Source organism: Anolis carolinensis, chromosome 4 (assembly GCF_035594765.1).
Source record: "Anolis carolinensis isolate JA03-04 chromosome 4, rAnoCar3.1.pri, whole genome shotgun sequence".
Classification (NCBI taxonomy): Eukaryota; Metazoa; Chordata; class Lepidosauria; order Squamata; family Dactyloidae; genus Anolis; species Anolis carolinensis.
The window spans coordinates 183473498-183486753 of NC_085844.1; the positions used below are offsets into that span (position 1 = coordinate 183473498).

A 13256-nucleotide genomic window follows, 5' to 3' on the forward strand; every position below is an offset into this window, starting at 1 on the left:
TAAGATAAGGATGTTAGCTTTGCAGAATGTCAGATAACATTTCTTGACAAACAGTGGCCTCGTGATGATAGACAGTATATAGAGAGATAGAGGAAAGAAAGGTCAGCCTTTTGCATTCCAGCCTGTCTCAAAGACAAAGAGTAATTCAACAAAGAGGTAAGAAATTTGTCTTATTTTGTTTACAACCAGAACATTTAGTGTGTGTGTGGGGGGGGGGGGGTACAGATGCATCCTTACTTGTACTGATTTTACTAATCATTATTTGGAATGGTTTTCATCCTGAACATAGAAACCTCCCTTTTAGGACGAAGGGAGAAATTGACAGGAAAGTGTTCCCATCCTGCCACATGCATTGTTCCTGATCCTACTTTCTCCTTCCAATTGGGATGTTAAAGGGGGAAAAAATGTAATGTCCCAATATTCTATCAGACAATTCTGAACTTCCCTAGAAGCCAAGATGGCTAAACAGACTGCCATACTTTGTACTTACCATGAGACAGGATTACTTAATAGAAAAGATTATAATGCTTGGGAAGGGAAAGCAGTAGGAAAAGAGGAAACATGCATTACAATCAAGAAAGTCACAGCTCTGTGTTTGCAAGACCTAAGCAGGGTGGTTGACAATTGACTTGGAGGTGTTTTGTTCATGGGGTTGCCAGGAGTTGTAGTCGACTATCTACACCAGGGGTCCCCAAACTTTTTAAACAGGGGGCCAATTCACGATCCTTCGGACCATTGGAGGGCCGGACTATAGTTGGCCACCGAGCAATAAATAATAATAACAACAACAACAACAACAATAATAAATAAGAGGGTTGGAAGAGACTCTTTGGGCCATTGAGTCCAATCCCCCTTTGCCTTTGTGCACTGAAAGCACAAGCAAAGCACCCCTGACAGATGGCCACCCAGAATCAATGTTAATAATAATAATAATAATAATAATAATAATAATAATAATAATAATAATAATAATAATAAAGAGGGTTGGAAGAGATCTCTTGGGCCATTGAGTCCAACCCCCTTCTGCCTCTGTGCACCATAAGCACAAGCAAAGCATCCCTGACAGATGGCCACCCAGCCTCAATGTTAATAATAATAACAATAACAATAACAATAATAATAATAATAATAATAAGAGAAGAAGAGACCCCTTGGGTCATTTAGCCCAACCCCCTTCTGCCCTTGTGCCGTGGGGGCCGGATAAATGGCTTCGATGGGCCGCATCCGGCCCCTGGGCCTTAGTTTGGGGACCCCTGATCTACACTTAACAATAACACATAGTATCAGCTCCGTATTATATCAAAGTTGGCAAATTTATTATCATTTGCCTGCCATTGCAAATTGCATTTGGTGGAGGGATTTAAACCTTTCCATACACTAAAAATGGCTTTGGCTTCCTATTAAAATATTATTAGTTGGAGCTTGCCTCAGTGATATAGTATTTTGTTCCACTTCAAGTCAGAATAGAATTGGAAACTTGGTGCTATTGCAGTCACCATACATATATGAGTAGTGGCTTGTTAGATCCTTTTTTTAAAAAGCACCCAATGTGTGAGCTCCAGAATAAGGAATCACATAGCCAGAAATCCACAAATAACAGTTAATTTTTATGATGTGGGAAACACGTTGTGTTTATTATTGGTACATTTTTTAAATGTAAAAGGTTGCACACATGGACCTACCCATTCATACCAAAATCCATGGATGCTCAAGTTCCTTTATATTCATTGGCATAACACAAGGGTGTTACTTATATAAAATGGCGAAATCAAGGTTTATTTTCTGTAATCCATAGATGCAAAATCCATAGATATAGAGGGTGGCTGTGATATGTAGTTAGCTCATCAGAATAACTGACTAGTCCTATTCCTACCTTTAGCATAAACTGGTTGAACCGTTGAAATGGCATCCCATAAATATTACAAGAAAATGGCTGGAAAATTCATTGCTGTTATTTTTCAATAACACTGGAAAAAGCAAATTCTGTGGCATATCTAAATGGAATGTAATTCCCATCTAATGATGCTACCACTCTTATTACTACCTATCTTCCCTAAAAACTATGCATAGCACTCACATTTTGTTCTCTGCTGCCTTCCTGGTTTTCTGTCCTAAAACAAAGAACGACTTTGAATACAGAACGTTTCCTCAGCACAGAACTGGGACCCTGCTGTCTGTCCTGATCTGATCATATCCCCGGAGGAAGGATCTGTCTGAGTTGATCAGATCCAAAATCATGCCAGAGGCAGAGCACAAATTTAGGCTTTCATCCACTTTGCAAAATGGGACTCTTGCATAATGTGTGCTTACATAATCAGAGGATGTTAGGCATATAAGCTATCATGGATGTTCCTGTTCCCACTCACCACCCCACTGCTTCAGCTTGGAAGGCACAAAAGACATGAGTTAAAGATCATTTTTCTCTGATTAACTTGGTTTATATTCCCAGTGTTAATGACATAGTCATCTTGTACAACATTATTAATTCTTTATCGCACTAATCTATAGTTTCAAGAGGGTAAACACAACATTTATTTTCTTGCATTTATATTATGCACTGCTATGTTTTAATACGATTTATTTCTGATATTTGTCACTATGGTTGTTCGTGATCCTGAAGAAAGTTGTCTGATTCTACAATATTATCTTTCTGTTACAGGAACATTTTAAAAAAACGAGGGGAACAAGAAGATGTTGAGGTTTTGGATGCTCCTATTCTTTGTGAGCTTAACAGTGTCAATAAGCGAAAAAAAACAAAAATGCCTGGGAGGAGGTGGTCATAAGGACATACCCACCCAAGAGAACAACTTAAAAGAATGTACCCTGTATACCAAATGTAAGTGTTGTGAAATCTGTGGAAAAACATTTGCAAAACTATTTAAACAATTAGCCTTTATACGATCTCACTGCATGTGCTGCCATCTTGATTAATGAGATGAACTGAAGTATTTGCTGGAGTTTTAATATTTTGTTTATATAACAGCCAATGCAAAACATTTTATCAATTTCTAAATAAGCTGTAGAAGTGCCATCTGCTTTGATTTGATCAATGTGTATTTCAGTCCACGCTGCAATTGTTTTCCACTCAAACCAGAAATTATTTCAGGCTTTTCTTATTGAATAGTGTGTGATACCCTGAAGCTATACATGCCTTGGGTTTTGCACAAATTTGTGTTGCTTGTAAACAGTAAATGGAATTCATTCATAAAATGTACAGTAGGTCCACGTATTACATGACTTCATGTTACACAGTTTGAGTTATATGAAACAGACTCCTTTCTCAGTGGAGAGGTATACACACTGAGACTTCTCACCAGATTTGGCACCCAGGGGGAAAGGTTTCAGATATTATGCAAAAATAATAATACATGAATGGTTCCAGAATGGATCTCTTATGTAATAGGAGCGATCAGCCACAACCACCACTCACAAAGAGCTTTATATATGGTGATGACCTTGGCCTAACAACACAAGCAAAAAAATTTGAAACAGTTGAAAACCAACTCACTAACACCTTGAAAGATCTCTCCAGCTACTACAAAGATAATCACCTGAAGCCTAACCCTGCCAAGACACAAGTGTGTGCTTTTCACCTATTTAACCGTGAAACCAACAGGAAACTGAAAGTTACTTGGGAAAGTCAGAGCTTGAACACTGTTTCCATCCTAAATATCTTGGTGTCATCTTAGATCAAAAACTAACATATAGGAAATACTGCATGAACACCAAGCACAAAGTAGCTGCATGTAATAACATCCTTCAGAAACTTACTGGCAGTGTGTGGGGTGTAGACCCAAAATTAATAAGAACATCAGCCCTGGCCTTGTCTTACTCAACTGCTGAGTATGCCTGCCCTATTTGGCACAAGTCTGCCATGCGAAGCAGGTGAACATAGTGAAGTCGAAGGTGACCCCTCCCCCACCAATGAAAGATAGTAACTTATAGTTTGGCTAAGGACAAGGATATCAGGCTGGATAATAAGGGTTAAGTCTTGGTCAAATTGCAAAGGCACTAACAACAACAACAAGGACCCTTCCCATGTTAGATAGTATGTACATTTAATCAAGGTTTATGTCCTATATTTCATATATTTATAGCAGAAGGTAACAAATTTATTACTGGAAACCATGTCTCAAAAGTTATTTGACTTTTCCCATCTGAGCCACACCTGGGCCAAAGAATTAACGACTCTTCTAATTGTTTCCCATCTCAGTCAAAGATTCACAAAGGGGACTTCCTTTTGAGCTGAGAAACATTTACATATCTAGGCTAAAGGTTAGCCAAGAAAATATTGTGCTTTGTAATCTTTCCTTTGCCATTAATTTCCCCTTTCTATTAACTCTTTAGGTATCAGGGACCCCTTTCCCCTTTCCCTGCATGAACCCCGTGTATCCTTTGCACCGTCTCCCAGTTCTAGGGGAACCCCAAAAAGCCCCTTTGCCTGCTGGGCTGCTGGAGAACCTCTGGGATTCCTCTCTTTTTCCCCCATGAGAAACACAAAGGAGATCAAAGCCATTTGAATGCCTCATGGGACTACCTGCGTCTGTCTACCAACAAATGGAGATGCTGGATCTCGTGTTTCTCCCCCATTGTGAATCCCACATGTGTCTCCTATCAATTTTATTTTATTTTTATTAGTTTTATTTTTATTATTATACTTTATGATATCTTGCCCCTTATAAAAGAAGCACTGTCACCCTGGTGTGAAGTTTTGACCAGCACACCATCCTGACCTGAGCACCACCAGGATGCCTCAGGCTATATACTACCAGTATGGATTACCATGATCACCCTCTGGAAAATAAAACAATTGTCAGACCCCTGGCTGCTGGGCACCAATAACCGTACACGGAGGCCAATCTCTATCTAATATCTTTATTAAGGAAATATTTAAAAGCAATAAAACAAGTGAAGAATATAGTTCAGAAGCAGACCTTTCAAATGAGGTCAAATATAGTCCAAAAATATATTGTCCAATAAATGATATTAGAGTTCAAAGTTTTAATCCACTTGACCGAAACACACACTTTTGCCAAGCAATAGTGTGGGGAAATGTCAGAGTCTTAGAGTCCAATGAAGCTTGACAACAAGGCTGGAAATAAACTTGGTTCTTGGCTAGGTCCGTGACTAGAAACAAGGCAAAGCGTGAAGCATGGAGCAGGGTCCGTGGTTAAACAGCAAGGCAAGGCAAAGGCTTGAAAGCTTGATCTGGGAAGCAAGGAACTGGGGTTACGAAGTCCACACACGATCTCTCTCCTCAAGCTGATCAATTGACTCCGCAAAGAATCTCCCGCGCCAAACACCTATATTGGGTCTCGTTTTCCCGCCAACAAATCTCTTTCCCTAGAGAACAAGAAGCGAAACCCAACTCTGTCCAGATGCAAGACTCCTTAGAATTTCCCAAGGGAAGCAGGCCTAATCAGTCTGTTGTTTGGCAGCGATCCGTAAACTCCTCCGTTGGGCCTCTCTAACTCCTCTGTCTCTAGAATAAGATTCCTTCCTGGGAAACGGAGGGGAGTTCTGCCCAAGGCCTGGTTTACTGAATTCTTGAGGGCAAACATCAACATCCGGCAGGTGAAGAGACTCCAGCTCTTGTTGAACCGGCGAAAACCCCATGTTTTCATCTTCATCTGCCACAATAGTACTAGGAACAGGGCCCATGAGGCATCACAACAATGGACTTCTTCTCAAACCTCAGAGGGCAAGGCCAGACCATTTGAGAATGAAGAAACCTTTGGACATTCTAATCATTCACCTAAATGGCTTACCCCCTATGCGGGGAGACAAGGGTAAGCCACAGCTGTCCAGACAAAGCCATCTCCCTTCCTTGGACTCTGAATCATTTTAATCCCATCAAGATTTCCGATGCTGCTGCTCTTCAATAGGGCTGGCATTTATGTGTCAGATTCCTATCCAAGGGACTTGTTATTTCAATCAATGTATCAGTAGACAGGTCCAGCATGCTTTGCTATGTTATGTATCTCAGTCTATTTTTGGCAAACTATCACAGGCTGACATCACTTTCAGCTGAAATTAAATAAAATTCCTTGGTGGCTTCTGCTTCAACTTGGTGAGTTGTATTCTGGAAATCACTGGCTTCTTTTTCTCTCCAGGCTTAACCCACAGCTTGGATCTTACTATCCAATGCTGTTCTAAATTGCTCGTTAACAATAGCACTGAACAAAATGAAACATGCAGAATAATCACAGGATGCCTTAAACCTACACCTGTTGATAAACTCTACAAGTTAGCTGGCATTCCCCCCCCCTCCCCCGATGTGCGACAGGAAGTTGCTTCTAACTGTGAGTGAAATAAGGTTGAAAATTGTGAAAGCCACCCACTGCATGACTATCAGCCTCCTCCCAGTAAACTCAGGTCAAGGAGGAGCTTCATGAGAACCACCACTCCTCTTAATGTTCCTCCAGCAACAGCAAAAATATCCCTCTGGGCAGCTAAACCAGCTAAACCAACTGGATGACACCCCATGAGGGTCTGCCTCCAGGGGCAAACCAAGAATGAGCAACTTGGGAGTCCCTAAACAGACTCAGAAGGGGAGTGGGCAGATCAAAAGACAACCTGGCGAGATGGCACTACCTGGAGGACTCCTCCATCTTGTGTGACTGTGGAGCAGAACAAACAACTCCTCATATGTATGCTTGCCCACAATGTCTTGCCTCATGTACGGAGGAGGAGTTGTTTATGTTGTGAGTCAGCTGGAGTCACAGAGTGACTCTGATGGGGATTGTGAGATTCAGGTTCTTGATGTTCAAGATGATGGGATTCAGGTTCAAGATGACTCTGATGGGAATGATGGGATTCAGGTTCAGAGTGTCCCTGCTGTGAGAGACGATGAGCAAGGAGACATTCCCACAGCAGGGAATGGGGTTGTTGATACTGAAGCTAGGCAGGTGCAAAGGGAGGATAGCTGCCAGCTAGATAACAGGCGGATAGAGGCTGCTGTTAACGAGCTGTCTGGCCTTGACCAAACAACATCTCTAGATTGGGCTGGCCATTTGGAATTCCGGGTCCGCCGAAGCAAACAAAAAAGCAAACAAAAAAGAGGTCAGAGGCCAAAGAAATGCATTCATGCTATGCAGGGAATATTAAAGGATTTGCTGAGAGACAAACCTTTGTCAAAAGCAACGTCTCGTTTTGGAGTATAGAAGCTTAGCTCTTGCTTTCCTGGATTACCTTGCAGCCTTGTGTATTCAAGTTATGGAACTTTGTCAAGCATTCATGGAACCTTGTTTTATGCCTTATGTTTTCTTGGATTTTTCTATATAGCTTTGTTTTTGCATCAATCTTTTGGAACTTTACTTTTGCTTTTAAGAACTACTTATTTTCTATCTTCTAATAGACTCCAAATGACTATACCCTGAGTGCAGCCTTATGTATTTAGCAAGGTGAAGCTAACCTGACAGTTTAAAGCTAAGGACAACGCGGTCACTCTTGCCCGCTTGTGATTCCTTTATTTTATCTCTTTTAAACTTATTTATTGTGCAATGCTTTTGACACAAAATAAATAAATAAATAAATAAATGTAATACGAGGGCAACAACTATCTGAACATCATGGATAAAGATCACTATATATGTCACTCCTATACAAAAGGTTATAAAAGTTCTTCATAGCTGTAATCATGTAAAACAGTAAGCCTTTATAATATGCTTCTTGTTGTTAATTCCCTGCAGCCTCTTGCTGTCATGCAGACATTACAGAAGAATTAGCTCATTCTCCAGTAATTAAAGTAAACACCACCTACTGGAACAGATGTGGAAATCACAGTAAATTGTAAGTTCTTCTTATTCCTCCCCCCCCCCCCCCAAAAAAAAAAAAAAAAGGATTCCATATTTTTAATATCTAACTTGAGGTTTTGCAGAGAGCCAATAGTATCTCTCTATGGAAAGTTGTTCCTCTCCCACCCCCATGGCTCATATAATTCTAAATACAGCCTTCAGACATGCATTCAGTCAAGTCTGTTTCTGAACGCTGAACATTACTGAACACATACGCAGCATGACAGAGATGAAGCAAGGAAGCCTGTCTCATTACAGCCATCCAAAATAATCTTTATACTTAATGTTTATCTTTCATCAACTCTTTAATACAAATAGCATGCAACAGAGGAAAAGGTTTATCATAGAGTAAAATAAAGCTGCCTATTTTGAAAATAATAACTATTAAAAAGTAGAGGCTCGCAGCAGAATTAAAAACCTTTTGTTCTGATTACTATTTTCCTTTACAGAGCATATAGTTTTCCTGTAACCTAAACCTTTAATTCAAAAACTGCAGCCTGCCAATTACTAACAAGAATCAGAGAGTACTGGCAAAGGACCTTTATTGATTTTAATAGTACAGCATAATTTCAGAGTTACTTGGCGGGAGAGCTACTGAATCAAAGCTACATGTTACAGCAGAGCTTTCCAAACATTTCATGTTGGTGACATACTTTTTAGACATGCATCATTTTGTGACACAGTAATTTAATTTTACTAGCAAACCGGAGGTTAAACCAACCCTGTTGAGACACAGAGGCCTTAAAGAGCCACACACACTATTTAGTCCAACAAAAGGTTTATTGCAAAAAACAAATAAAAGCTCAGAGACACTTAGTTTCAGTGTCTCTGGCCAAAACTCAAAGAATTTACCCAAACTGGGCTCCAAAAGGCAAACAGAAAATAATCCGGGTTAAACAGGAGGAAAAACTGGATTAAAAAGCAGTCAAAGTAACCAGCAAACAAGCAGCGCAATACACAAGAGTTCCAACAGACAGCGCTGCCCCAAAGAGCTAACTGAAAGAAGGAGTTGTCAAAGCCAGCCGTAGTCTAAGAGTCGTCGCCGAAGAAAGCCAAAGGATACGTCGTTTCCGTCAAACAAAGTCATCATCAAGTCAGTCCACAATCCAGGGAGGGAGAAAGCCACACTCACGAGAAGTCAGTCCAAGTCAAAGATTCTCAGGTAACATGAACTCCAGGCTGCAGAACCCGAACCCAAAACCCAACACGATTATGACCAGATATAGTCTTATTCCTTGTTCCTGCTTCAGGTACTTCCACCAAATGATATCTGTCTAAGCAGAAAGATGGTGGGATAATAATTATATAGTGCATTGAAGACTGGGCATAGATTGCGGGAAGGCTGGCTGGTGCTCTAATCTGGAATCTCATTCCCTGGAAAATCCTGTTGCAGGTTCTGTTGGTAATAAAAGGCATAAGAACAAGAAGACACTTATGAACTGTAAGTGTGTTTCAAATCACAAAAATATCTGTTTCAGAGTGCCTCATCATTTATGAAATAAAAGGTACTGGGATATAGCACTCTTGTGTACCAAAAAATAAATATGTATGAGTTTTTAAATATATCAGTACAAGGTTTTCATTTGATATGCTGTCTGAAGTGCTGCATCCTAAGAAAGTGGAAATTGATCATATAATACAGAGATAGACAGTCTAATGATAACACGTTTTTCATCTAATAATGTTGCTTTTTTCTCACATAATAATAGGTGTGAGGATTATTTGAAGAAGATAGAGTGCTTTTACAGGTGCTCACCGCATGCTGCTTTCTGGGCACACCACCAATATGAAGCTGCTATTGATTCTGTCCCCGTGTGCAAAACATTCTGTGATAACTGGTAGGTTGGATGCTTTGTGCCTGTCAGGCATTATAATCTACATGTTTATAATGTTTATAATGACATTGAAGAAAAGAGCTAGGTCTTTCCATATTACACAACTGTAGCATTATGATTTTGCTTTAATTGCAATGGGTTTGTGGGGTTTGTAGTTCGCTGAAGCACTAGAGCTCTCTGGCAAAGAATTTAAAGCACTCTACTCCAAACTGCAAGTCCCAGAATTCGTCCAAATGTTCTCATGGAAGTTGAAATGGAGCCATACTGCTATAATTGGGTGGTGTGAAAGGGGTCAGGTCTCCATCAGCCTATATAGGTAAAGGTAAAGGTAAAGGTTTCCCCTGACATTAAGTCCAGTCATGTCTGACTCTGGGGGTTGGTGCTCATCTCCATTTTTAAGCCGAAGAGCCGGCGTTGTCCGTAGACAGCTCCAAGGTCATATGGCCAGCATAACTGCATAGTACTGCTCCCACCGGAGCGGTACCTAGTAATCTACTCAAATTGGCATGTGTTTCGAACTGCTAGGTTGGCAGAAGCTGGAGCTAACAGCGGGCGCTCAGTCCGCTCCTGGGATTTGAACCTGGGACCTTTCGGTCTGCAAGTTCAGCAGCTCAGTGCTTTAACACACTTTGCCACCGGGGCCCATATAAATTGCAAAGATTTAGGAGAGAGGAAGGGACCATGCCAGAAGGTGAAGGCTTTTGGTCTGAATGTGTTTTAAATGTTAAAATAATGAAGTGGTATATTGGTGGGGATATCATATTACATTCACTGCATGATGTTTACCCAGGTGTAATTGTCATTATTTCTATTGATCTTATTGCCAAGTACAGTAGAGTCTCACTTATCCAACATTCGCTTATCCAACGTTCTGGATTATCCAACGCATTTTTGTAGTCAATGTTGTCAATACATCGAGATATTTTGGTGCTAAATTTGTAAATACAGTAATTACTAAACAGCATTACTGCATATTGTACTACTTTTCCTGTCAAATTTGTTGTATAACATGATGTTTTGGTGCTCAGTTTGTAAAATCATAACCTAATTTGATGTTTAATAGACTTTTCCTTGATCCCTCCTTATTATCCAACATATTCGCTTATCCAACGTTCTGCCGGCCCGTTTATGTTGGATAAGTGAGACTCTACTGAGACTCTACTGTATATATATACTGGATTGGTATGTAATGCTTTCCAACATGAAAACATCTCTTTATTCCAATAGAAGTTGGCTTAAATGTATTAACTTATTATAATGCAGTATTAACTTCCAGAATGTGTGACCTAATGTAGAAGGCCATACATACCCAGTAAGGCTTTTGATTTGTGATTCCTGGAAAGGCATAAGTGTATAGAAAATCCATCAGTTCCAGTGGACATTAGAATACTAGGTGATGCTAATGTAATTTTCGAGTTGATGCCTATTGTTATGAGCAATATATCAGAAATATAGCAATCATAGTTGCCAGACTGAAAACTCTGTTTCAGTAACTTTCATGGTTGTGTAGAAGTGGGCATTTTGTTGTCATGCACCCAGGTAATGAGCAAAACACCTAGTGAAATTCCCTCTTTTACACAACCATTAAATATATAGGGACCATCTTCAGTTTTCAGTCTGGAAATATTATTTGTGTTTGCCTTCATGTTGCTTGCTGATTTGTGGTGACTCATGCATTTCAAAGGGTTTTCATAGGCAAGGGGGTTTGTCTATGAAAAGTATACAAAACCTGATATTCATTGGTGATCTCCCATCCAATTACTATCCAGGGCCAACCCTGCTTAACTTCCAAAATCAGACAGGATCTGCTGCTGTTAGACTTTGGGATGGCAGTCTTATTACTAAGAAGGTGATTCCTCTAACTGTCAACAATCCAATGTAAATATAGTAATTCTGTGGTTAACACAGAATCCTTGGGATTTGGCTGGGGTCCTCCAGCCCCAACTCCAGCCTTTTAAGCATATTCCCATAAGAAATGTATTCATTTAGAGTTTTGGACAACATCTCTCTATGTCCTGTATTCCTAAAGCTTAATGGCTGTTTATTACATATGCTAGAATGTATTTAGGAGCACCGGTGGCGAAGTGTGTTAAAGCACTGAGCTGCTGAACTTGCAGACTGAAAGGTCCCAGGTTCAAATCCCAGGAGCGGACTGAGCGCCCGCTGTTAGCTCCAGCTTCTGCCAACCTAGCAATTCGAAAACATGCCAATGTGAGTAGATCAATAGGTACCGCTCCGGAGGGAAGGTAACGGTGCTCCATGCAGTCATGCCGGCCACATGACCTTGGAGGTGTCTACGGACAACGCTGGCTCTTCAGCTTAGAAATGGAGATGAGCACCAACCCCCAGAGTCAGACATGACTGGACTTAACGTCAGGGCAAACCTTTACCTTTAGAATATATTTCATATGTGATATGACATCTAAGGAAATGTTACTTCTCCCTCAGCATTTGCTTTAAAATCTCCTGCATCTTTGCAAAGGATAATTTTCACAGTCATTGCTTTGAGAATGCAAAAACTTGGCTTTTAAAGAATTTAAAAAACTCATGTCAAGCTTCCTGTTGGCTCAGGATTGCCTGCTCCTAAAGCTCATCTTTCAGCATGCCTATGGTCTTTGGAGAGCTCTAGGGGCAGCTTCTCTTTACAACCCATCTGCCAAAGAGTCCTTGGACAGCTGCAGAGGAAATTGTGAACTTGACACATTTAATAATTCTTAGCTCTGACATAAGGATTTGTTTTAAATGAAAACAGATTTTTGCCAAAGAAAAAAAGTCAGAGCATTACTTCTTTATTATTATTCCATTTCTTTGACAGTTGGCAAGATGTGGTTTTCTCCGGATATACTTGCAAACTTCATCACACTTTAAAAATGAGTTTTCTCAAGTGACTTTTTAAAATGGAGGACAAATCCTGAAACAGATTATCATCTATGGGAAGTGCCTAATTCAGGGAATAGGATGGAAGATTACGGAAAGAGAGGGAGGAAGAGTTCAGAGTGTAATTTCGTTTATAATGAGCTTTTTGCCTTGGTAGGCTGCAAATTCTCATGATCAAGAATAATAATTAACTTTTTTGTATGTCACCCTCCCTCCAAAACTGTAGAATGGAATAGGAAAACGATGAAAATTGGGACTGTAGATGTTTACACTCTTTCAATTTGTACCATTGAAATTAACAAGATTAATATGCATGATTGCAGACATTTTACGAAATTGGAAGTAGGCTACAAGATTTGGTGAAAGCCAGCTCACAAGTATTTCTAATAGCTGGGCTGAGATTTTTCAGCAGGTGAAACTTTTCCTTTTATTGTAATAAAAGTAGTATTCCCAACAGAATATCTTCAGATATCATTATACCTGCTTCTATACTCATCCATTCGGGCTATTATCTCTCCCCCCCCCTCCCCAATTCAAATAATTTATATGATTTCTTGATTAGCATGCATGGTGGGAGTGGGGGAGAAATGGCAGCCAGAAAAAGCACTGTGAGGAAGGAAAGCCCATCCTATCTGCTACCAAGAACTGTTGGGACAATGGAATCCTTGGCACTGGTTGGGCTTTTTCTGCCTTATTCTTTAGTAGTATGCTTCCCACCACTATATGTAGCTAAATAGACCATTTTCTC

General features: G+C 40.1%; 1 protein-coding gene and 1 long non-coding RNA gene across 4 annotated transcripts in view; one reads left to right on the forward strand and one right to left on the reverse strand.

Moving 5' to 3' along the window:
* LOC100560252 (riboflavin-binding protein) overlaps positions 1–13256 on the forward strand; it is a 23942-nt gene continuing 10686 nt past the window's right edge. For 2 of the 3 annotated variants that reach the window (XM_008109544.3, XM_003220217.4), the window contains exons 1-4: positions 1–156; positions 2660–2836; positions 7692–7791; positions 9506–9634. In XM_008109544.3, the coding sequence (XP_008107751.1) occupies positions 2692–2836; positions 7692–7791; positions 9506–9634 (374 nt within the window). In that variant the 5' untranslated portion in view covers positions 1–156; positions 2660–2691. Of the gene's footprint in view, positions 157–2400; positions 2519–2659; positions 2837–7691; positions 7792–9505; positions 9635–13256 lie in introns of those variants that run through there. The other variant, XM_062978359.1, reaches the window with a different exon arrangement.
* The window catches only part of LOC134298385 (uncharacterized), a 24731-nt gene continuing 19796 nt past the window's right edge, over positions 8322–13256 (reverse strand). The window contains exon 2 of the long non-coding RNA XR_010005432.1: positions 8322–9192. This is a non-coding gene — a long non-coding RNA (uncharacterized LOC134298385). The remainder of the gene's footprint in view (positions 9193–13256) is intronic.